This window comes from Hyla sarda, chromosome 6 (assembly GCF_029499605.1).
Source record: "Hyla sarda isolate aHylSar1 chromosome 6, aHylSar1.hap1, whole genome shotgun sequence".
In the NCBI taxonomy this organism is placed as follows: Eukaryota; Metazoa; Chordata; class Amphibia; order Anura; family Hylidae; genus Hyla; species Hyla sarda.
In genome coordinates, this window is record NC_079194.1 from 70,365,772 (window position 1) to 70,388,020 (window position 22,249).

Genomic DNA, 22,249 nt, shown 5'->3' on the forward strand with positions numbered 1-22,249 from the left:
GTCTATTAAAGCCTGTGTAGACCAGTTGGTATGGGGAGCGAATGGGAAGCAATTTTGACATGAGTGTAATGTACATATGTGTATATATCACACAGCTTCACTGCACCCCCCCCCCCTTCTATTATGATCCTAGAGGGAGAGATCTGCCTGCACAGTCACCTCATATTATATAGTATTTATCTGCCTGCACAGTCACCTCATAGTATATATCCGCCTGCACAGTCACCTCACAGTATATAGTATATATCTGCCTGCACAGTCACCTCACAGTATATAGTATATATCTGCCTGCACAGTCACCTCATAGTATATATCTGCCTGCACAGTCACCTCACAGTATATAGTATATATCTGCCTGCACAGTCACCTCACAGTATATAGTATATATCTGCCTGCACAGTCACCTCATAGTATATAGTATATATCTGCCTGCACAGTCACCTCATAGTATATATCTGCCTGCACAGTCACCTCACAGTATATTTATTTATTTATTTATTTATTTATTTATATAGTGCCTACAGATTCCGCAGCGCTGTATATAGTATATATCTGCCTGCACAGTCACCTCACAGTATATAGTATATATCTGCCTGCACCGTCACCTACTCCTTTACAATTCAAGTCAGTATCTGATTCACTGATTCAAAGAACCATAGGAGCAGATCTTCAGAGAGCCCCTTTATAGGACAGTATGGGAAAGGAAGGGGCACATGACAGGGGGGGGGTATGAGGAGCAAGTAGGGGTTAACTATAGGTCAGTAGGGAGAGCGGGAAGATGGGGGGGGGGGGAGAAGATTGCAGGACGATAAGAGAGGACAGGAACCGTAAAGAGGGTCAGTCACTGGTCAGCAGGGAAAGTTGTCCCGCCCGCCCTCTATTGTGCTTTTGGGAGGGGCTTGGTGCTTGTCGCAGCGGCTGTAATGAAAGGGGGGACTTGGAGGCATGGCAGGGAAAACGGTGGCAGTGGCCCGGTTATACCGGCCCTGGTGGAGCTGGGATGGAACTCAGCTAGTCGTGGCAGTAGATATCCTCCGAAGGTGGGGCCCTTGGGTCAGGGGGTGAGGCGACTAAGGGCTAAGTAGGAGGGGAATAGGAGTTGGTTGCCTTCAGGTCTCCCCTTCTGCTGGGGGTTGGTGTATCTCAGGGGTTAAAAGGTTTTTGCACTTTACATTATTATTAGGGGTTATGTTATTACCCCTGTGTTTTGTATGATATTTATATTTATATATGAAAAGTTATATATTTTGTTGGTTAAAAGGTTAATAAAATGGTCCGCTGTGGCCTTTACTACCACAATATTGGAGTCGTGTCTTGTTTAAGGGGGAAGGTGGGGTACTAGGCCTGCGGATCTATACGATCCCCTAGTCAAGAGAGCCCCTGTATAGGACAGTATGGGAAAGGAAGGGGCACATGACAGGGGGGGTATGAGGAGCAAGTAGGGGTTAACTATAGGTCAGTAGGGAGAGCGGGAAGATGGGGGGGGAGGAGATTGCAGGACGATAAGAGAGGACAGGAACCGGAAAGAGGGTCAGACACTGGTCAGCAGGGAAAGTTGTCCCGCCCGCCCGCCCTCTATTGTGCTTTTGGGAGGGGCTTGGTGCTTGTCGCAGCGGCTGGAATGAAAGGGGGGACTTGGAGGCATGGCAGGGAAAACGATGGCAGTGGCCCGGTTATACCGGCCCTGGTGGAGCTGGGATGGAACTCAGCTAGTCGTGGCAGTAGATATCCTCCGAAGGTGGGGCCCTTGGGTCAGGGGGTGAGGCGACTAAGGGCTAAGTAGGAGGGGAATAGGAGTTGGTTGCCTTCAGGTCTCCCCTTCTGCTGGGGGTTGGTGTATCTCAGGGGTTAAAAGGTTTTTGCACTTTACATTATTATTAGGGGTTATGTTATTACTCCTGTGTTTTGTATGATATTTATATTTATATATGAAAAGTTATATATTTTGTTGGTTAAAAGGTTAATAAAATGGTCCGCTGTGGCCTTTACTACCACAATATTGGAGTCGTGTCTTGTTTAAGGGGGAAGGTGGGGTAGTAGGCCTGCGGATCTATACGATCCCCTAGTCAAGTACAGGACGGCAGCAGACTCCGGGCATCACTAGAACAGCTTACTGAATCAATGTCATGTCTCTAAATTAACCCCAACCTCCCCTAACGTTCAGCAATCAGAATAGTGAACTTACAGCAATGTGAATAAGTTCATCACCTTTCATTAGTGTTTTCCAAACAGTGTGCCTCCAGCTGTTGCAAAACTACAACGCTCAGCATGCCTACATAAAACCTACATAAATTGGGTATCCTTGTAACCGTATGAACCTACAGAATAAAGATAAGGTGTCATTTTTAGTGTTGCTCGCGAATATTCGCAATACACATTTTATTCGCGAATATTGCATATTCGCGAATTCGCGAATATTTGAGAATATAGCACTATATATTCGTAATTACGAATATTCATTTAGTTTTTTTTGTTTTTTTTTCTTCACAGTACACATCACAGTGATCATCCCTCTCTGCTTCCAGCTTGTGTGGTGTAAGAAGGCTCTAATACTACTGTGTGAGACTGGCATGCGAATTTTCGCATGTGCGAATTTTCGCTTATGCTAATTATTGTATATGCTAATTTTTGCATACGCGAATTTTCGCATATGCAAAAATAAAACGCGAATATTACGAATATGCAAATTTAGCGAATATATGACAAATATTCGTCCATATATTCGCGAAATATCGCAAATTCAAATATGGCCTATGCCGCTCAACACTAGTCATTTTACCGAAATTTCCCTGTTTAGAAACGAAAGACCCCAAAAGTTGCAAAATGGTTTTTATTTTTTTGTTTCACTGCAGATTTTGTTATAAAATAATTAATGTCATTTCAAAGTACAATTGGTGATGCAAAAAAAAAGTCCTTATATGGGTGTGTAGGTGAAAAATTTAAAGCATTATTTTTAGAAGAGGAGGAAGAAAAAACGAAAGTGCAAAAAACGAAACTTTGCTTGGTCTGAGTCTTTAAAAGGGGTTGAATAACTTGTATTGCTTTAAGATAGTAAAGTGTCAAGGAGGTGTGGCCAATGTCCTGGGGCATTTAGTAACACCTCTTCCCACTTTCCTAGTCCGCCCTCCCCTTGTGCACAGTGTTTTGGCTTGTTGGCTTTAGCTGTTGCTTCAGTGAGACAGTTATATGTTTCCCATGTTTCAATTTGATAAATAAAAGGATCATTGGGTGAGATTTATCATATCTTGTGCAGAGGAAGAGAGTAGCAGTTGCCCATAAAAGCCAATCAGATCACTTCCCTCGTTTTCAAAAAGGCCTCTGGAAAATAACAGCTGGAATCTGATTGGTTGCTATGGGCAGTCAGTCAGTGCACTGTTCTACTGAAGCAGTGTTTCCCAATTGGGGTGCCTCCAGGTGTTGCAAAACTACAACTCCCAGCATACCCGAACAGCCAAAGGCTGCCCAGGCATGCAGGGAATTGCAGTTTAGCGACATCTGGAGGCACCCTGGTTGGGTAACGGTGTACTCAGGACTGGAGTCTGTTTGCTGCAACCTAATGAATCAGAACTGCTGCCTGCAACCCGATCTCTGAGTCTGTGCAGATCATTCCCTCTAACACCAGGTTCCCAGTTCAGTTACTGATTTGCATACTGAACCGTTTTAGACGAGTAATTTAGTCTGGTGAACTGAATCACCCGATTTATTGAAAAGAACAGGATCAAAAGAAGGAATCACTCATGAACTGGACATCATTGCTAGGCTGAACTGAGTGCAGCTTCTCCCCCCTACACTATATACATGAGAATTTAGGGGATCCCATTGGGCAGACAGGATCACCTGATTATCACTACATCTCCCTCTTAAAGTTACAGCCAATATAATGAATTTTAAAAAGTGCTTGTACATAATGAACACAGTAAACATTTTCACAGCAGGCCCAACACAAGAGCAGCAGGGATGCCCGAGGAGATCCAAAGCCGATAGGACAGTCTTTGGTGCTGGGACACTACATAATTTAGCAAGTTTAGGGGGTCAAACGGTGCTCATCAGAAGGTGCTTGACATTGGGCTGTGGGCAGGGCCGGTTTTAGACTAAGTGTGGCCCTGGGCAAAAATGAAAAATGGGGCCCCCAGATTGCATGACCAAAGATCACTATGTTGAATGCGCCATCTCATAGATGGCTATGCATTTTGTGTGGACTCCACACAAAGAATGAACGTGTTCATTCGAAAATGGAATTTCCATGCCGGAAACATCAGGCACGGAAATTCCGCCTTGTACATAGAGCAGCAGAATCCAGGGGAATTCAACGGGCCCATATATACTATAAGGGTAGGGTCACACGTAACAGATCCGCAGCGTATTTCACGCTGCAGATCCACTGGTGACCTGACCCTTTTTGTGCCTCCAGGGAGGGGGTGTGGCAACAGCTGGAGGCACAAAATGGGTCGGGTCACCGGCAGATCCGCAGTGTGAAATACTAACAGTGATCTTCTCAGTGCTGCCTGTCAGTAATAGCGCCCACATATACTATAACAATGATCTTCTCAGTGCTGCCTGTCAGTAATAGTGCCCACATATACTGTACTATAACAGTGATCTTCTCAGTGCTGCCTGTCAGTAATAGCGCCCACATATACTATAACAATGATCTTCTCAGTGATGCCTGTCAGTAAGAGTGCCCACATATACTGTACTATAACAGTGATCTTCTCAGTGCTGCCTGTCAGTAATAACGCTCATTTTATTCTTTACACAGTAATAGTTTTCCTCTTAAATTGGTACTCCTTTGCAAAAAAATTTTTTAAAGAGTACCTCTCATCAAAAGTTTTTTTTAATATATATTTTATAGTTTAATATATATAGATTAACTTTGTAATTGGATTCTATAGAAAAAAAAATCCTTTCATGTGTATTTTTTCGTTTTGAAAGTTTGGCCACTAGGGGTTTCCCTAGGTGCCCCTGTCTGCCAGCTTTTTAAGTGATTTCGGACTGTCCGAAATCGCATACTCAGCGCAGCTCCCCGCCTGTCAATCAGACAGGCGGGAGCGAGCGCTGTGCGAGTATCCCTGCAGGGCACAGCAGCTCTGTCCTACGACATTCCTCCTCTCAGGTATGGCATGTGTATAGCCATACAGAGCGGATGAGACCGAGAGGCTGCTGTCCCTGCCCTGTACTCAGCCTGTATGCACACTCCCGAAAGGGGGAGTGCAGCATACAGGAAGAAGGGCAGAAACCGGCCCTGGCAGGCATCAGATGACGTAGCGCCTGCCGGGCCACGCGCACTTCCTCCCCTCGTACACAGCTCCAAACTGAGCTACTGAAGATAGAGGAATAACCGTATTTACAGGGGGATTTAAATAGAAATAATCACAGGGATAGAGATTGTTCGAGTCAGGGACAGATGAGGAGTGGGATTAGGGGAAGTTTTGTTGATGATAGGTATTCTTTAAAATCAACTGGTGCCAGAAAGTTAAACAGATTTGTAAATGACTTCTATTAAAAAAACCTTAATCCTTTCTGTACTTATCAGCTCTTGTATGCTCCACAGGAAGTTCTTTCCTTTTTGAATTTCCTTTCTGTCTGACCACGGTGCTCTCCATTTTAGGAACTGTCCGGAGCAGGAGAGGTTTGCTATGGGGATGTGCTCCTACTCTGGACAGTTCCTAAAATGGACAGAGGTGTCAGCAGAGAGCACTGTGGTCAGACAGAAAGGAAATTCAAAAATAAAAGAACTTCCTGTGCAGAATACAACAACTGATAAGTACAGAAAGGATTGAGATTTTTTAATAGAAGTAATTTACAAATTTGTTTAACTTTCTGGCACCAGTTGATTTAAAACAAAAATGTTTTCCAGGGGAGTATCCCTTTAATGCCCCACACTGTACAAATGCCCCTTTTGTGACCCTTACTGTGTAATAATTCCCACCTTCATGCTCCTTACTGTACTACAGATCACTGTTACGCCGAGCGCTCCGGGTCCCCGCTCCTCCCCGGAGCGCTCGCTTCACTCTCCCCGCGGCAGCGCTCCGGTCACGTCCTCTGACCCGGGGCGCTGCGATTCCGCTGCCAGCCGGGATGCGATTCGCGATGCGGGTAGCGCCCGCTCGCGATGCGCACCCCGGCTCCCCTACCTGACTCGCTCTCCGTCTGTTCTGTCCCGGCGCGCGCGGCCCCGCTCCCTAGGGCGCGCGCGCGCCGGGTCTCTGCGATTTAAAGGGCCACTGCGCCGCTGATTGGCGCAGTGGTTCCAATTAGTGTGTTCACCTGTGCACTTCCCTATATCACCTCACTTCCCCTGCACTCCCTTGCCGGATCTTGTTGCCTTAGTGCCAGTGAAAGCGTTCCTTGTGTGTTCCTTGCCTGTGTTTCCAGACCTTCTGCCGTTGCCCCTGACTACGATCCTTGCTGCCTGCCCCGACCTTCTGCTACGTCCGACCTTGCTTTTGCCTACTCCCTTGTACCGCGCCTATCTTCAGCAGCCAGAGAGGTGAGCCGTTGCTAGTGGATACGACCTGGTCACTACCGCCGCAGCAAGACCATCCCGCTTTGCGGCGGGCTCTGGTGAAAACCAGTAGTGGCTTAGAACCGGTCCACTAGCACGGTCCACGCCAATCCCTCTCTGGCACAGAGGATCCACTACCTGCCAGCCGGCATCGTGACAGTAGATCCGGCCATGGATCCCGCTGAAGTTCCTCTGCCAGTTGTCGCTGACCTCACCACGGTGGTCGCCCAGCAGTCACAACAGATAGCGCAACAAGGCCAACAGCTGTCTCAACTGACCGTTATGCTACAACAGTTACTACCACAGCTTCAGCAGTCATCTCCTCCGCCAGCTCCTGCACCTCCTCCGCAGCGAGTGGCCGCTCCTGGGATACGCTTATCCTTGCCGGATAAATTTGATGGGGACTCTAAGTTTTGCCGTGGCTTTCTTTCCCAATGTTCCCTGCATCTGGAGATGATGTCGGACCTGTTTCCCACTGAAAGGTCTAAGGTGGCTTTCGTAGTCAGCCTTCTGTCCGGAAAAGCCCTGTCATGGGCCACACCGCTCTGGGACCGCAATGACCCCGTCACTGCCTCTGTACACTCCTTCTTCTCGGAAATCCGAAGTGTCTTTGAGGAACCTGCCCGAGCCTCTTCTGCTGAGACTGCCCTGTTGAACCTGGTCCAGGGTAATTCTTCCGTTGGCGAGTATGCCGTACAATTCCGTACTCTTGCTTCAGAATTGTCCTGGAATAATGAGGCCCTCTGCGCGACCTTCAAAAAAGGCCTATCCAGCAACATTAAAGATGTTCTGGCCGCACGAGAAATTCCTGCTAATCTACATGAACTTATTCACCTAGCCACTCGCATTGACATGCGTTTTTCCGAAAGGCGTCAGGAACTCCGCCAAGATATGGACTCTGTTCGCACGAGGCGTTTCTTCTCCTCGGCTCCTCTCTCCTCTGGTCCCCTGCAATCTGTTCCTGTGCCTCCCGCCGTGGAGGCTATGCAGGTCGACCGGTCTCGCCTGACACCTCAAGAGAGGACACGACGCCGTATGGAGAACCTCTGCCTGTACTGTGCTAGTACCGAACACTTCCTGAGAGATTGTCCTATCCGTCCTCCCCGCCTGGAAAGACGTACGCTGACTCCGCACAAAGGTGAGACAGTCCTTGATGTCTACTCTGCTTCTCCACGTCTTACTGTGCCTGTGCGGATGTCTGCCTCTGCCTTCTCCTTCTCTACAGTGGCCTTCTTGGACTCTGGATCTGCAGGAAATTTTATTTTGGCCTCTCTCGTCAACAGGTTCAACATCCCGGTGACCAGTCTCGCCAGACCCCTCTACATCAATTGTGTAAATAATGAAAGATTGGACTGTACTATACGTTTCCGCACGGAGCCCCTTCTTATGAGCATCGGATCTCATCATGAGAGGATTGAACTTTTGGTCCTCCCCAATTGCACCTCGGAAATTCTCCTTGGACTTCCCTGGCTTCAACTTCATTCCCCTACCCTGGATTGGTCCACTGGGGAGATCAAGAGTTGGGGGTCCTCTTGTTCCAAGAACTGTCTAAAACCGGTTCCCAGTAACCCTTGCCGTAACTCTGTGGTTCCTCCAGTAACCGGTCTCCCTAAGGCCTATATGGACTTCGCGGATGTTTTCTGCAAAAAACAAGCTGAGACTCTACCTCCTCACAGGCCTTATGATTGCCCTATCGACCTCCTCCCGGGCTCTACTCCACCCCGGGGCAGAATTTATCCTCTCTCTGCCCCAGAGACTCTTGCCATGTCCGAATACGTCCAGGAGAATCTAAAAAAGGGCTTTATCCGTAAATCCTCCTCTCCTGCCGGAGCCGGATTTTTCTTTGTGTCCAAAAAAGATGGCTCCCTACGTCCTTGCATTGACTACCGCGGTCTTAATAAAATCACGGTTAAGAACCGCTACCCCTTACCCCTCATCTCTGAACTCTTTGATCGCCTCCAAGGTGCCCACATCTTCACTAAATTGGACTTAAGAGGCGCCTATAACCTCATCCGCATCAGAGAGGGGGACGAGTGGAAAACGGCATTTAACACCAGAGATGGACACTTTGAGTATCTGGTCATGCCCTTTGGACTGTGCAACGCCCCTGCCGTCTTCCAAGACTTTGTCAATGAAATTTTTCGTGATCTGTTATACTCCTGTGTTGTTGTATATCTGGACGATATCCTAATTTTTTCTGCCAATCTAGAAGAACACCGCCAGCATGTCCGTATGGTTCTTCAGAGACTTCGTGACAACCAACTCTATGCCAAAATTGAGAAATGTCTGTTTGAATGCCAATCTCTTCCTTTTCTAGGATATTTGGTCTCTGGCCAGGGACTACAGATGGATCCAGACAAACTCTCTGCCGTCTTAGATTGGCCACGCCCCTCCGGACTCCGTGCTATCCAACGCTTTTTGGGGTTCGCCAATTATTACAGGCAATTTATTCCACATTTTTCTACCATTGTGGCTCCTATCGTGGCTTTAACCAAAAAAAATGCTGATCCCAAGTCCTGGCCTCCTCAAGCAGAAGACGCCTTTAAACGACTCAAGTCTGCCTTTTCTTCGGCTCCCGTCCTCTCCAGACCTGACCCTTCCAAACCCTTCCTATTGGAGGTTGATGCCTCCTCAGTGGGAGCTGGAGCTGTTCTTCTACAAAAAAATTCTTCCGGGCATGCTGTCACTTGTGGTTTTTTCTCTAGGACCTTCTCTCCAGCGGAGAGGAACTACTCCATCGGGGATCGAGAGCTTCTAGCCATTAAATTAGCACTTGAGGAATGGAGGCATCTGCTGGAGGGATCAAGTTCTCCTGTTATTATCTACACCGACCACAAGAACCTCTCCTACCTCCAGTCTGCCCAACGGCTGAATCCTCGCCAGGCCCGGTGGTCTCTGTTCTTTGCCCGATTTAATTTTGAGATTCACTTTCGTCCTGCCGATAAGAACATTAGGGCCGATGCTCTCTCTCGTTCCTCGGATGCCTCAGAAGTTGAACTCTCTCCGCAACACATCATTCCACCTGACTGCCTGATCTCCACTTCTCCTGCCTCCATCAGGCAGACTCCTCCAGGAAAGACCTTTGTTTCTCCTCGCCAACGCCTCGGAATCCTCAAATGGGGTCACTCCTCCCATCTCGCAGGTCATGCGGGTATCAAGAAATCTGTGCAACTCATCTCCCGCTTCTATTGGTGGCCGACTCTGGAGACGGATGTTGTGGACTTTGTGCGAGCCTGCACTATCTGTGCCCGGGATAAGACTCCTCGCCAGAAGCCCGCTGGTTTTCTTCATCCTCTGCCTGTCCCCGAACAGCCTTGGTCTCTGATTGGTATGGATTTTATTACTGATTTACCCCCTTCCCGTGGCAACACTGTTATTTGGGTGGTCGTTGATCGATTCTCCAAAATGGCACATTTCATCCCTCTTCCTGGTCTTCCTTCTGCGCCTCAGTTGGCTAAACAATTTTTTGTACACATTTTTCGTCTTCACGGGTTGCCTACGCAGATTGTCTCGGATAGAGGCGTCCAATTCGTGTCTAAATTCTGGAGGGCTCTCTGTAAACAACTCAAGATTAAATTAAATTTTTCTTCTGCATATCATCCCCAGTCCAATGGACAAGTAGAAAGGATTAACCAGATCTTGGGTGATTATTTGCGACATTTTGTTTCCTCCCGCCAGGATGACTGGGCAGATCTCCTCCCATGGGCCGAATTCTCGTATAACTTCAGGGTCTCTGAGTCTTCCTCCAAATCCCCATTTTTCGTGGTGTACGGCCGTCACCCTCTTCCCCCCCTCCCTACCCCCTTGCCCTCTGGTCTGCCCGCTGTGGATGAAATTTCTCGTGACCTTTCCATCATATGGAGAGAGACCCAAAATTCTCTCTTACAGGCTTCATCACGCATGAAGAAGTTCGCGGATAAGAAAAGAAGAGCTCCCCCCGTTTTTTCCCCTGGAGACAAGGTATGGCTCTCCGCTAAATATGTCCGCTTCCGTGTCCCTAGCTACAAGTTGGGACCACGCTATCTTGGTCCTTTCAAAATTTTGTGTCAAATTAATCCTGTCTCTTATAAACTTCTTCTTCCTCCCTCTCTTCGTATCCCTAATGCCTTTCACGTCTCTCTTCTCAAACCACTCATCCTCAACCGTTTTTCTCCCAAATCTGTTCCTCCCACTCCTGTTTCCGGCTCCTCGGACATCTTCTCGGTCAAAGAAATTTTAGCTGCCAAAAAGGTCAGAGGGAAAAATTTTTTTTTAGTGGACTGGGAGGGTTGTGGTCCTGAAGAGAGATCCTGGGAACCTGAGGACAACATCCTAGACAAAAGTCTGCTCCTCAGGTTCTCAGGCTCTAAGAAGAGGGGGAGACCCAAGGGGGGGGGTACTGTTACGCCGAGCGCTCCGGGTCCCCGCTCCTCCCCGGAGCGCTCGCTTCACTCTCCCCGCGGCAGCGCTCCGGTCACGTCCTCTGACCCGGGGCGCTGCGATTCCGCTGCCAGCCGGGATGCGATTCGCGATGCGGGTAGCGCCCGCTCGCGATGCGCACCCCGGCTCCCCTACCTGACTCGCTCTCCGTCTGTTCTGTCCCGGCGCGCGCGGCCCCGCTCCCTAGGGCGCGCGCGCGCCGGGTCTCTGCGATTTAAAGGGCCACTGCGCCGCTGATTGGCGCAGTGGTTCCAATTAGTGTGTTCACCTGTGCACTTCCCTATATCACCTCACTTCCCCTGCACTCCCTTGCCGGATCTTGTTGCCTTAGTGCCAGTGAAAGCGTTCCTTGTGTGTTCCTTGCCTGTGTTTCCAGACCTTCTGCCGTTGCCCCTGACTACGATCCTTGCTGCCTGCCCCGACCTTCTGCTACGTCCGACCTTGCTTTTGCCTACTCCCTTGTACCGCGCCTATCTTCAGCAGCCAGAGAGGTGAGCCGTTGCTAGTGGATACGACCTGGTCACTACCGCCGCAGCAAGACCATCCCGCTTTGCGGCGGGCTCTGGTGAAAACCAGTAGTGGCTTAGAACCGGTCCACTAGCACGGTCCACGCCAATCCCTCTCTGGCACAGAGGATCCACTACCTGCCAGCCGGCATCGTGACAATCACGGCGCAAAAAAATTACCTCCATGCAGCCCTGTATATGGAAAAATGAGAAAGTTATAGGGGTCAGAATAGGGCAATTTTGAACAAACTTATTTTGTTAAGTCTGAGTTTTTTAACCCCTTAAAGGGGTTATCCACCATAAGGTGATTTTAGTACGTACCTGGCAGACAGTAATGGACATGTTTATGAAGGATCTGCACTTGTCTAAATGGCGTGAGATTACCATAACACTGTGGCTAGCTTTTTGTGAACTGGTATTTCCTGTCTGACTTTTCATTTTTTGACTGCAAATCCCACAATTCCAATTTCCTCCCTCCCACACATCAGCCACCCCACCCATTGAAACATAAATGAGCTGCAGCCATTCAAAAGATCTGTGGTTTTTAATCAGGGTGCCTACAGCTGTTGCATTAGTTGCAGATTGATCTCTCTCCCACCAAGCGATCGCTCCATCCATTGAAGCAGACAGGCTCTCTTTCATCACCTGACTAGTGAGTCAGATCTCGGCCGCATTGCAACATGGGAAAAATCTGAGACAACAGTCATTTTGTATGCTGTTAAAAATAACTTTTGGGGTGAAAATCACATAAGAATTGTGAGAAAACCGTCACACACAGGTACAGACACTATATTGTGAACTACACTAACTTTACAGCCCCTGTAGCATAGTCAAATAAAAAAAGATGCTGGAATACCCCTTTAAGTACTCAGCCCATTTTCACCTTAAGGATGCAAATTTTCGTTTTTGCATTTTCATTTTTTCCCCTTTCCCTTCTAAAAATCATAACGCTTTGAATTTTGCCCCTACAGACCCATATTAGGTTTTTTGTTTTGTTTGTCATCAATTGTACTCTGTAATGACATCACGTATTTTATAATATAATCTGCAGCAAAACAAAACATTTTTTTTTACTTTGGGGGCTCCCGTTTCTATGCAGTGCACTTATCGGTAAAAATGACAGCTTATCTTTATTCTATAGATCCATACAGTTACAAGGATACCCAATTTATATGGGTTTTATTTAATTTAAATACTTAAAAAAATTATAAACTATATGCAACAAAATTTTATGTTAAAATTATCATCTTCTGACCCCTATAATTTTTTATTTTTCCACATACAGGGATAAATGAGAGCTAATTTTAATTTTTTTTAGCTTTTTTCTGTAATTTTTATCAGTATCATTTTTGTTTTGATCGTACTTTTTGATCGCTTTTTATTAATATTTTTATGGTATATGAAGTAACTTATATTTTAATAGTTTGGAAATTTAGGCACAAGTGATACCACATATGATTATTTCGATTTTTTACACTTTTTTTAGGCCCCCCCAGGGGGCAACAACATGCAATCTTCTGATTGGATATACCGATCAATGCTATGCCATAGCATTAATCAGTTTTATTCGGCGATCTGCTGCTCAGGCATGGAGCAGTAGATCGCCGATTGGACGACAGAGAGGCATGTGATGACCATCCCGTCTTCCTCTCAGATGATCGGGACATCAGCTTCACTGAGCTGCTAGGATTCTTTTACTTTCGTTTCAGATGCTGCGATCAACTTTGATTGCGGCGTCTAAAGGGTTAATGCAGGGCATCGGCCCGATCAGTGGTGCCCGGCATTAGCCATGGGTCCTGGCTGTCAGTAGCAACCGGGATCCACCGAGTTTAACCCGTTCTCCGCTGGTGAGAACGGATTAAACCCCGTACAGGTACCCCCTGCGTCCTTAAGGGGTTAAAAGCAGTACAATAATAGAAAACCATATAATATGGGGATCATTTACATCATATGGACCTACAGAATAAAGAGAACCTGTCAAGAGCACTGTCAAATGCACTGCATGAAAAATAATCCTTCAAAATTTGCTAAATTGCGTTTTTCTTTTCAATTTCCTCACAAGATAATATTTGTTTGGTTGCACCGTACATTTTATGGTAGAATGAAAAGTGTTATTACAAAGTACAATGAATGGTGCAAAAAAACAAGTACCATATGGGTCTGTGGATGGAAAAATATAAGAGTTATGGCAAAAATCTAAATTAGCTATGTCCTCAAGGGGTTCAAATCTCAATTTAGCCGATCTGTCTGTGGTTCCACACTGGTTACAGCAATATATGTGCTGTAATTGAATATATAATAACCCCCCCCCCCCTATACTTTCCCCTATTACCTTATTACAGTCTTTTTTATTCATTGCACAGAGCTCATACACACAGAGCACAGGCTTACTATGGATTTTCCAAGACCTGCAATGACATCATCAGGAGTCTTAGCCTATAGGATTCATCGCAGGTCCTAGAAGGTCCATAGTAAGTCTTTTAGTGCTATCTATGGGCTGTCTTCAGCCCGGACAGATTTAGGGCTATACTAACACTACCAATACTGCATTTTGCACAATGTTGTGGCAATATTTCGGCGTTACCAGCGATTTTACGCAAAATGCAGTATTGTTAGTAATGCCCTAAAGCTTTTCAAGAGCCCCCTTTTGGGTGGGGACCCTGGGCAACTGACAGGGTTGCCCCGCCCTTACGTCCGCCCTGGCTGTGGGCCAGATGTTCAGCTACAACATTTTTACTAATCTCCCACCAACACTCTCAAAGGCTATCATGGTGCAGCACACAACATAAGGCTACAAGCCAGATGTCCAGTTATAGGTTTTCTATTGACTTCACACCAGCGCTCTCAAAGTCTCTTATGGTGCAGAACAAGATGGCAGAAGCTAGAATGGAGGCCTGTTCTCTTCAGCAGTCCCACTTATGTCCCGAACGCAATAGTAGCTGGAGATTGGTCTGAAGACAATGTCGGCCATGACATGAAGAGGCCTTAACGAGGTAACATCACACCAGTCCTACTCCCAGGCTATGGTGTGGGGTGGCATAATGTATGTTAGCTAGACCCCTTTAATCTTTATTCCAGGTGCACTAACAGTTCGGTGTTACATTGATTTGGTCACGGAACTAGTGGTACAGCCATTTCTCAGTGTCCTAGAAGCTATTTTTCAATGTAACAACCATAGACCACAAGTTGCTCGTGCTACTGTGAGCAGCCTAAAAGTGCTACTGTGGTGTCCCAATACAGGATATGGTCCCTTATGGTCCTACTGTCCCGTCAGGTTGAGTCCCTTTCTGTCCACAGGGCTCTCCTGCAGTATCTCCCCCTGTGTATATAGGTTCACATAAAGGGTTTTCACATAAAAGAGTAAAGGACCTTTATTGTTTGTCACGTGATTTTATTCCTACCACATTATCGTATTGTTACCCAGGGAACCCCACCAGTGACCAGGTGACCTCCCAAGTGGCCTATGGGCTCCTTGCACAGCCCCCCTATATAAGATACTGAGGAGCTGCAATCGCGCTCTTACACCTCGTGTGTTCCTGTGGTCCAGTGCAGTCAAGTCGTCTCAGTGTTGTTGTCCAGAGCATTGGAGGCCTCAAGTCTAAAGTCTGCAGCCACCTGTCAATTGCAAGTAAGCTAAAGTCATCTCATTGTCAGTCATCAAGTAAGTCAAGTCAAGTCTACTGTCTAGTCACCGTGGCCTGCATTGTAGTCAGTCAACCTACTGCAAGTCCCAGCAAGCCTGCAAGGTCTCTCTGTGTCACTGGCCACCTCTCTGGGAAACTGGCTGAACTGTATAGATTGTTCCACCTGTCTAACCTCAGTAAAAGCTACCATTATCCTTAACCCGGCCTTGGACACTTTATTGCTCCTGCCTAACCTGGGACTAGAGTTACTACCTTCGGATGGTTACATAGGCAAACCACGCCCTGACATCACGAACATGAAGGGGTTAATACCATCTACCCCTGAGCATCACCATCTTCCCCTTACACCTCACATCACAGCCCGTGGCTCACCACACCACCATCTGGGATTTCATTTGTTGGCAATTGCAAAGGGAGCTGCCAGCAGTGGATTTTGATAACATGTGTGCCTAAGTGCATTCAGCGTGGCAAAACATTCCTTTGACAACCATTAATGACATTACTGATAGCGTGCCAAGGCATGTGTGTGTATTTCTCCGTGTGGTGCTCATAAATCGATACTGAATAAATCGAGATGTTTTGATTTTTTTTTTTTGCATTTGCATATCATTTACATGTTTATCGATACTCTAATTTCACTATTTTTCCTTCTTGCCTTTGCAATTTGAATGTTGGGGAGTATAATAAATATACATGAATGTGACCGGTGTTAATATACAGTGGTCCCTCAAGTTACAATATTAATCGGCTCCAGGACGACCATTGTATGTTGAAACCATTGTATGTTGAGACCAGAACTCTATGGAAACCTGGTAATTGGTTCTGAAGCCACCAAAATGTCATCCAAAAATAGGAAAAAGTGAGGATTAAAGAAAAGTAAGTAGATAACTAATATAGATAAAGCAAATCCTTACATATAAAAATAAGAAAGATCTGCTGGGAGCTATAATCACTGTCTATGTCAGCATTTCCCAACCAGGGTGCCTCCAGCTGTTGCAAAACTACAACTTCCAGCATGCTCGGACAGCCGTTGGCTGTCCGGGCATGCTGGGAGTTGTAGTTTTGCAACAACTGGAGGCACCCTGGTTGGGAAACACTGGTTTAAGTAGAGGACAGGGGCTTCTTCAGGGTCCTATACAGTACACACAGTGTCCCAAATGGAGCCGCCCTTACTTGGTGTTCAAAAGAGCAGCTAACCCTGGCACAGGTAAGGAGTAGTACCGAACTTGTAGTTCCTCCCTGTACTGTGGGGGGTGCTACCAGACACCAGTCAGTGCATACACTTCAGTAATACAGGTAAAGAGTACAGAACATGTAATACCTCCCTGTACTGTGGGGGGCGCTACCAGACAGCCAGTCAGTGCATACACTTCAGTAATAGAGGTGATTTACCAGTGAATGTCCATTCTGATCGGTCAGTCCCTCCAGTTGTGACAGGTATCACAGATCTGGACTGTCTGTAGTATTGTATGTTGAGTCTGGTTTCAAGTTACGATGGTCCAGAAAAAAACATTGTATGTTGAAACTATTGTATGTTGAGGCCATTGTAAGTTGAGGGATCACTGTATTTAAAAAAACTTCCTACATGTGCAACTAAATCTCTGGTGTCCAAAGCTGTCAGCAGTGTCACAAATGATCACAAACAGGGACTAACTAGAACCGCTGGTGCAAGGGGGTGGTTGAGTTGGTGTTATGTCACCACTTCCTATTACACTCCTTCTGCTTTTTTTCACAATTTATTCGATACACTTCCTTGTCTGTTAGAGATTACAGTAAAAACGTCGCAGTGTCCTAAGGAAGTGAGACAGGTGAGAGACAGGGGAAGCAGCATGGGACTCTCTAAATGTCTGCTCTGAGATGGGACCCAGGACTGTTCTTTTTGCAGGACAGTTTTGAGTTGCTCTATGTGAACTGTATCGGCTATGACAGGTTAGAAAGCTAATGATGTGCCCGAACTGTGTATAACGTGCTATAGATGTGGGGTTGGGTATATTCCTGGCAGTTTCAGGTAATTGTGAAGAGAACGATTACAAGGCTTCATGGTGTGTTACTTTGTATTTCTGTTCAGAAAGAGATGATAACATTTAATCAAGTAATATGTACTGTACTTGTGCTACTGAAAAATATGACTTATTCTGCAAAAAATGTTTGGCTAGTTTTGAATAATAAGAGCACAAAAGGAATAAAGAAAGAAGAATTTTTGTATCGTTGCATTTCAAGACCCATAACTTTTTTTATTGTAATTTTTTTTTAGTTTTATGTAGGGTTAGAGGGTGAAAAATGAACTTTTCATTTTATTTTTCTAGTTGTTATGATTGCTTTAGTATACTCTGTATACTCAAAGATTATTTCCGGTTAGGGATTTGCCTTATATGCATACAGCCTAAGCAGGCCTGGGGATTTTTGATGGACCCATTTGCCATAGCTGTCCATTGGTGGCTCACAATGGCATTTACAAGCAGCTGATGCACAATAGTATAATATTACTTAGATACCAGAGTTGCTATTGACTGAGGCATCTAAGTGAGCGAATAGTCAGGATCAAAGTTATCTCCAATCCTAGTTGTTACAGTAGGAACACATTTGACATAGCTGGGTTCCCTTGGTTATAATGCAAGCACAACTTCTGTTTCTGCGTGAATCTGAATGAGATAAACATTTAATATTCTGCACTTTGAGGTCAAATGTTCCTAATCTTCGATCATTTAAAAGGGTTTTTCCATGTCAGCAAATTAAAGGAAATTTGTCATCAGTGTCACCTGCACTAATCTGCCGGTACAGACAGACAGTGCAGGTGACACTGATGACAATGATACTTACCTTGTCCAGTTTCGTGCTGTTGTTCTCCGGCAATCCTCTTCAGTATCTTCAGCTCCGGGCCCGTCATGGAGCATGGGCGGAGCTTAGTGACATCACACTGCTGTTATCTGCTGTCTCCCACTGCTGGGAAACAGCAGCAGCGACGTCACTAAGCTTCATCCATGCTCCAAGTCGGGCCCGAGGTTGAAGATACCGAAGAGGATTGCGGGAGGACGACAGCACGGAACGGGACCAGGTAAGTATTGTTGTCATCAGTGTCAACTATACTACCTGTATGTACCGACAGGTTAGTGCAGGTGACACTGATGACAGATTTACTTTAAGGTATAGCCAATAATGTCTTAGACCGGGTTCACACGGCAGAATGTCTGTGTGGAATTCCGCATTAATCTTCCGCATGGACATTCTGCAGAAGCAGAGTCCCATAGATTTTAATGGGATTCTGCTGCTCTGTTCACACAGCAGAATTCACAGCAGAAATCCTAATTCCTGCATCAGCAAAAACATTGGACATGTTCAATGTTTTTACGGATTCCGCAAGGAAATGCATTGTCATCTATGAAATGGTGCTTTTCCGAGCAGTCCTATCGCTCAGAAATTCCAGTCATTCTAAAGTGTGAACCCGGCCTTAGAGGTGGTAAGTTGGGGTTCTGGTCAGCTTGCTTGACTTTTTCTGAAACTCCTATAGATTTGAATGTTTTAAGCTGCACTCTGATGAAAATTAGTTACTGATGAAAATTTTGTAATATGGTTGTTTACATTTTTTTGAATATTTAAGAAAGAAACCCCACCACTAGGGGTCCCCATACCTAGTGGGACACTAACCAGTCCTGCAGCAGCATCAGGCTTGTCCATGAGTCCTGAGACACCAATCACCTCCACCACCACAAGGTGGGACACACACCCTTCCACCACACACCAATCACCTCCACCACAAGGTGGGACACACCCCCTTCCACCACACACCAATCACCTCCACCACCACAAGTTGGGACACACCCCCTTCCACCACACACCAATCATCTCCTACCACCACAAGGGAGGGACACACCCCCTTCCACCACACACCAATCACCTCCTACCACCACAAGGGAGGGACACATCCCCTTCCCCTGAGAGGATTTCTGAGCTAATGAAAAGAGGGATTTTTATAATAAATATAGGTGATAGAGGCATAAAAATTAGATGTACATGGCCAGGATTAAGTACAGAGTAATTATTTATTTATAAAGTACAGACCAAAAGTTTGGACACACCTTCTCATTCAGAGTTTTCTTTATTTTCATGACTATGAAAATTGTAGATTCACATTGAAGGCATCAAAACTATGAATTAATACATGAATTAACTATGAATTCTTGATAGAAAACTCTGAATGAGAAGGTGTGTCCAAGCCGGGTATGAGTTTTCCACGTGATAGGTTGTTTGTTTCAGTGACCCTTACACCAGTTTTATACCCATTATTTGCTAACAGTGCAATTTCTTTGAAAAGGAGTGTCCTTCCCTGGTTCTCATCACCTTATACCAAAGGTATACCTGATATAATCTCCTTGTCCCAATGAGTGTTCACAGCTCCTGATGGCTGTGCCCCATTGTTAGAAAACCAAATACTTTCTCTACTGCTCCCAATCTTGGCCAAGGCTTCTGTGGGTCCAGAGGCACCTATCCTCTCCTCAGCAGCATTGCATTGTCATGACTAGGGGAGTGTAAAGCTTCGCTATATCAACCCCATAACTATACCATTCCCTTTCTACCTTTTACCTACTCAATCAAACATCCGACTCTAGTGTGTGGTAGAAAGGCCACAGCAGGCCACTTTTATTAAATAACAAATTCCCATATATCAAAACATTTCTCCATAATTAGCCATATCAAAAACATAACAGTGCAAACAGTATTTGTATAATCCATACAAAAGGAGGCAACGTGACATTCCAGGTCTCCTACTTTGCCCTGGGTCATCCAGAACCTTGACCCCAGGATACCTCCTTCAGAGACCTTCTGCTCCCCTTGGGACCATGCCCGCAGGGTTTTTTCCAAACCCTGCTGGGTACCATCCCTAGTTTCACCACATCAATTGGCTCAATTCCACGACCTCCTTTTCCTTATATGCCTCCGAATCCCCCTCCATCTCCTTCTGCAGCGACAAAGAAAGAAAACAAACAGACTGCCCTTTTAACCCCTCCATTCTATGCCGCCTCTTACCTCTCCCTGACCCAATTTCTCCATTAACTCATTCACTCCCTCTTTAGGCTTTGTTTACTGCCCCCTGTCATGTGCCCCCTCCATTCCCATTTCTGTCCACTATGGGTGCTTTCTGACATCTATTTGCAGCCATTGAGATCAGGATCTTGACTGCAATTTACATTATTACATCATTGGGCCTTAAGATGCATTGAATCGTATGAGCAGAATGTGGCAACCTCTCATCACATGCACTCATTTTCTTCTTATTGATACAATCTTTTAGTTTTTTTCTTTATTCTTAAATGTTTTTTTTTAATCAATTTTACAGGATCTTCAGTTATCTGCCTAATAATGTCTCTTCCTCGACAGCTAAGGGATGAAAGGTAAGTGAAATATAAGACATGGGTGGCAAAGTGAAGGTCAATTTTTACAACCACTTTTGTTATTGCTCCAATGCTTCTAAAATTTTAAAAAAGGAAGAAAGGAAGCACATTTGTAAATAGTCTTGATCCTGATTAAAGGACAAGTATCATGTAAAAAAAACTTATCCCCAGCGCTCGGACCCCCCCCCCCCGATCTAAAACTTATCCCCTAAGTATCCCCTAGGGGATACATTTTAGATCGCGGGGGGGGGGGGGGGGTGTTCCGTGCGGATGGGGATACGTTTTTTTTTTACATGATACCTGTCCTTTAATAATCTATCAGGTTGTGTCTGCAGCTTCTATACAGACCTACAGTATGTGTTCCCCTGGCTACAAACCCCAAACCCGAGAACAAGCTTTAAATTATTATACCGCATGTTAAAGTTAGTGACTGGTATAATTCCTGCAATTACCAAAGAGGGCTGGGATGAGGGGAAGTCGGACACAGCAGGTACCTAAGGTGCCACCGAGAAAGCAATGTCCTTCTCTTAATTTTTTTTTACACCAGTAGGTATACAATAAGGATATGTAGAGAACGATTCAGTGGCAGAAAACTAAATGATCGTCCCTTCAGCTGCCATTCTAAACTTCAGGCACTGAACTGGTGAGCGTATTCTCAAAATACCACCTAGGCCCCAAGAGAGCTACCCAGTCCAGATTGTCACCATAGAAGTGAAGCTTAGTATAGTTCCCCCACAATGGTAGGCTGCTTCCCCCCCCTCCGGAGGAGTGGTGACCGGAACACTGAAGATTACGCGCCGCCGGTCACTCACCAGGCCCCGGCCAGCGCGCGTCTTCCTCCGGTCCTCCTGCGCCTCTATGGTTGTACGCACGGGACGTCACTGAGGTCCCGTGCGTACAACCATAGAGAGGCGGAGGATCGCAGGAAGACCACAGGAGGACCGGAGGAGGACGCGCATCGGCCGGGGAATGGTTAGTGACCCGCGGACATCCTTATGTCCCGAAAAGATTTTTCGGGACACAGGGATGTCCGTCATAGGAAAACATATGATTATCTGCCCGGGCCGGCTCCTGTGTGCGGCTGCAGGCGGGGGCCAGCCAGAGCAGGTAAAAACGAATACTGTATACTAAAAACCAGGGTGCCACCAGCTGTTGTGAAACTACAACTACCGGCATGCCCGGACAGCCTTTGCCGGTCCGGGCATGCTGGGAGTTGTAGCTTCACAACAGCTGGAGGCACCCTGGTTTTTAGTATACAGTTATTAGTAATTCACTTGCCCGGCGCCCCGAACTGTATGTTCCAGGCGTAGGGCAATAAACATAGCCGGTGTGAGGTGAAAAATTCACCGGCGGTCATGAGGCTGCTGCGGGCGGGGAGCGCAGCAGCCTCGGGCGTTTATTCGCCGTATAAGACACACCAACTCCCCCCCCCCCCCCCCCCCCCCCCGTTTTGGGAAAGAAAAAGTGCGTCTTATACGGCGAAAAATACGGTAGTTGTAACTGTCCAGTGCAGGTTAAATAGACTATTACTGATATACAGTAAGATTGTGAAATATGTTATCTCTTTATGTTTCTGATTTTCATGTCTCTTATTTGCTGCTCTAGTGACTTTGAACAGCTTCCAGAAGACGTTGCTGTGTCTGCCCATATTGCAGATGTGGAAGAGAGAAGTGGTTTCACAGTATACTATGTAAGCAGGTTCACTGATCTATAATGTATAAGAGACTTATTGGTAGGTTACCCCCCCCCCCCCTCCTAAAGAACAGAATATTAGCTGTACAGCAC

The 22,249-nt window shown here is 46.1% G+C and overlaps 1 protein-coding gene across 5 annotated transcripts in view; it reads left to right on the plus strand.

Moving 5' to 3' along the window:
• NCF4 (neutrophil cytosolic factor 4) overlaps nucleotides 1-22,249 on the plus strand; it is a 325,878-nt gene that overhangs the window by 235,687 nt on the left and 67,942 nt on the right. For 3 of the 5 annotated variants that reach the window (XM_056524092.1, XM_056524094.1, XM_056524095.1), the window contains 2 exons: nucleotides 20,410-20,464; nucleotides 22,070-22,154. In XM_056524092.1, the coding sequence (XP_056380067.1) occupies nucleotides 20,433-20,464; nucleotides 22,070-22,154 (117 nt within the window). In that variant the 5' untranslated portion in view covers nucleotides 20,410-20,432. Of the gene's footprint in view, nucleotides 1-14,880; nucleotides 15,059-16,847; nucleotides 16,883-20,409; nucleotides 20,465-22,069; nucleotides 22,155-22,249 lie in introns of those variants that run through there. The other 2 variants (XM_056524096.1, XM_056524091.1) reach the window with 2 other exon arrangements.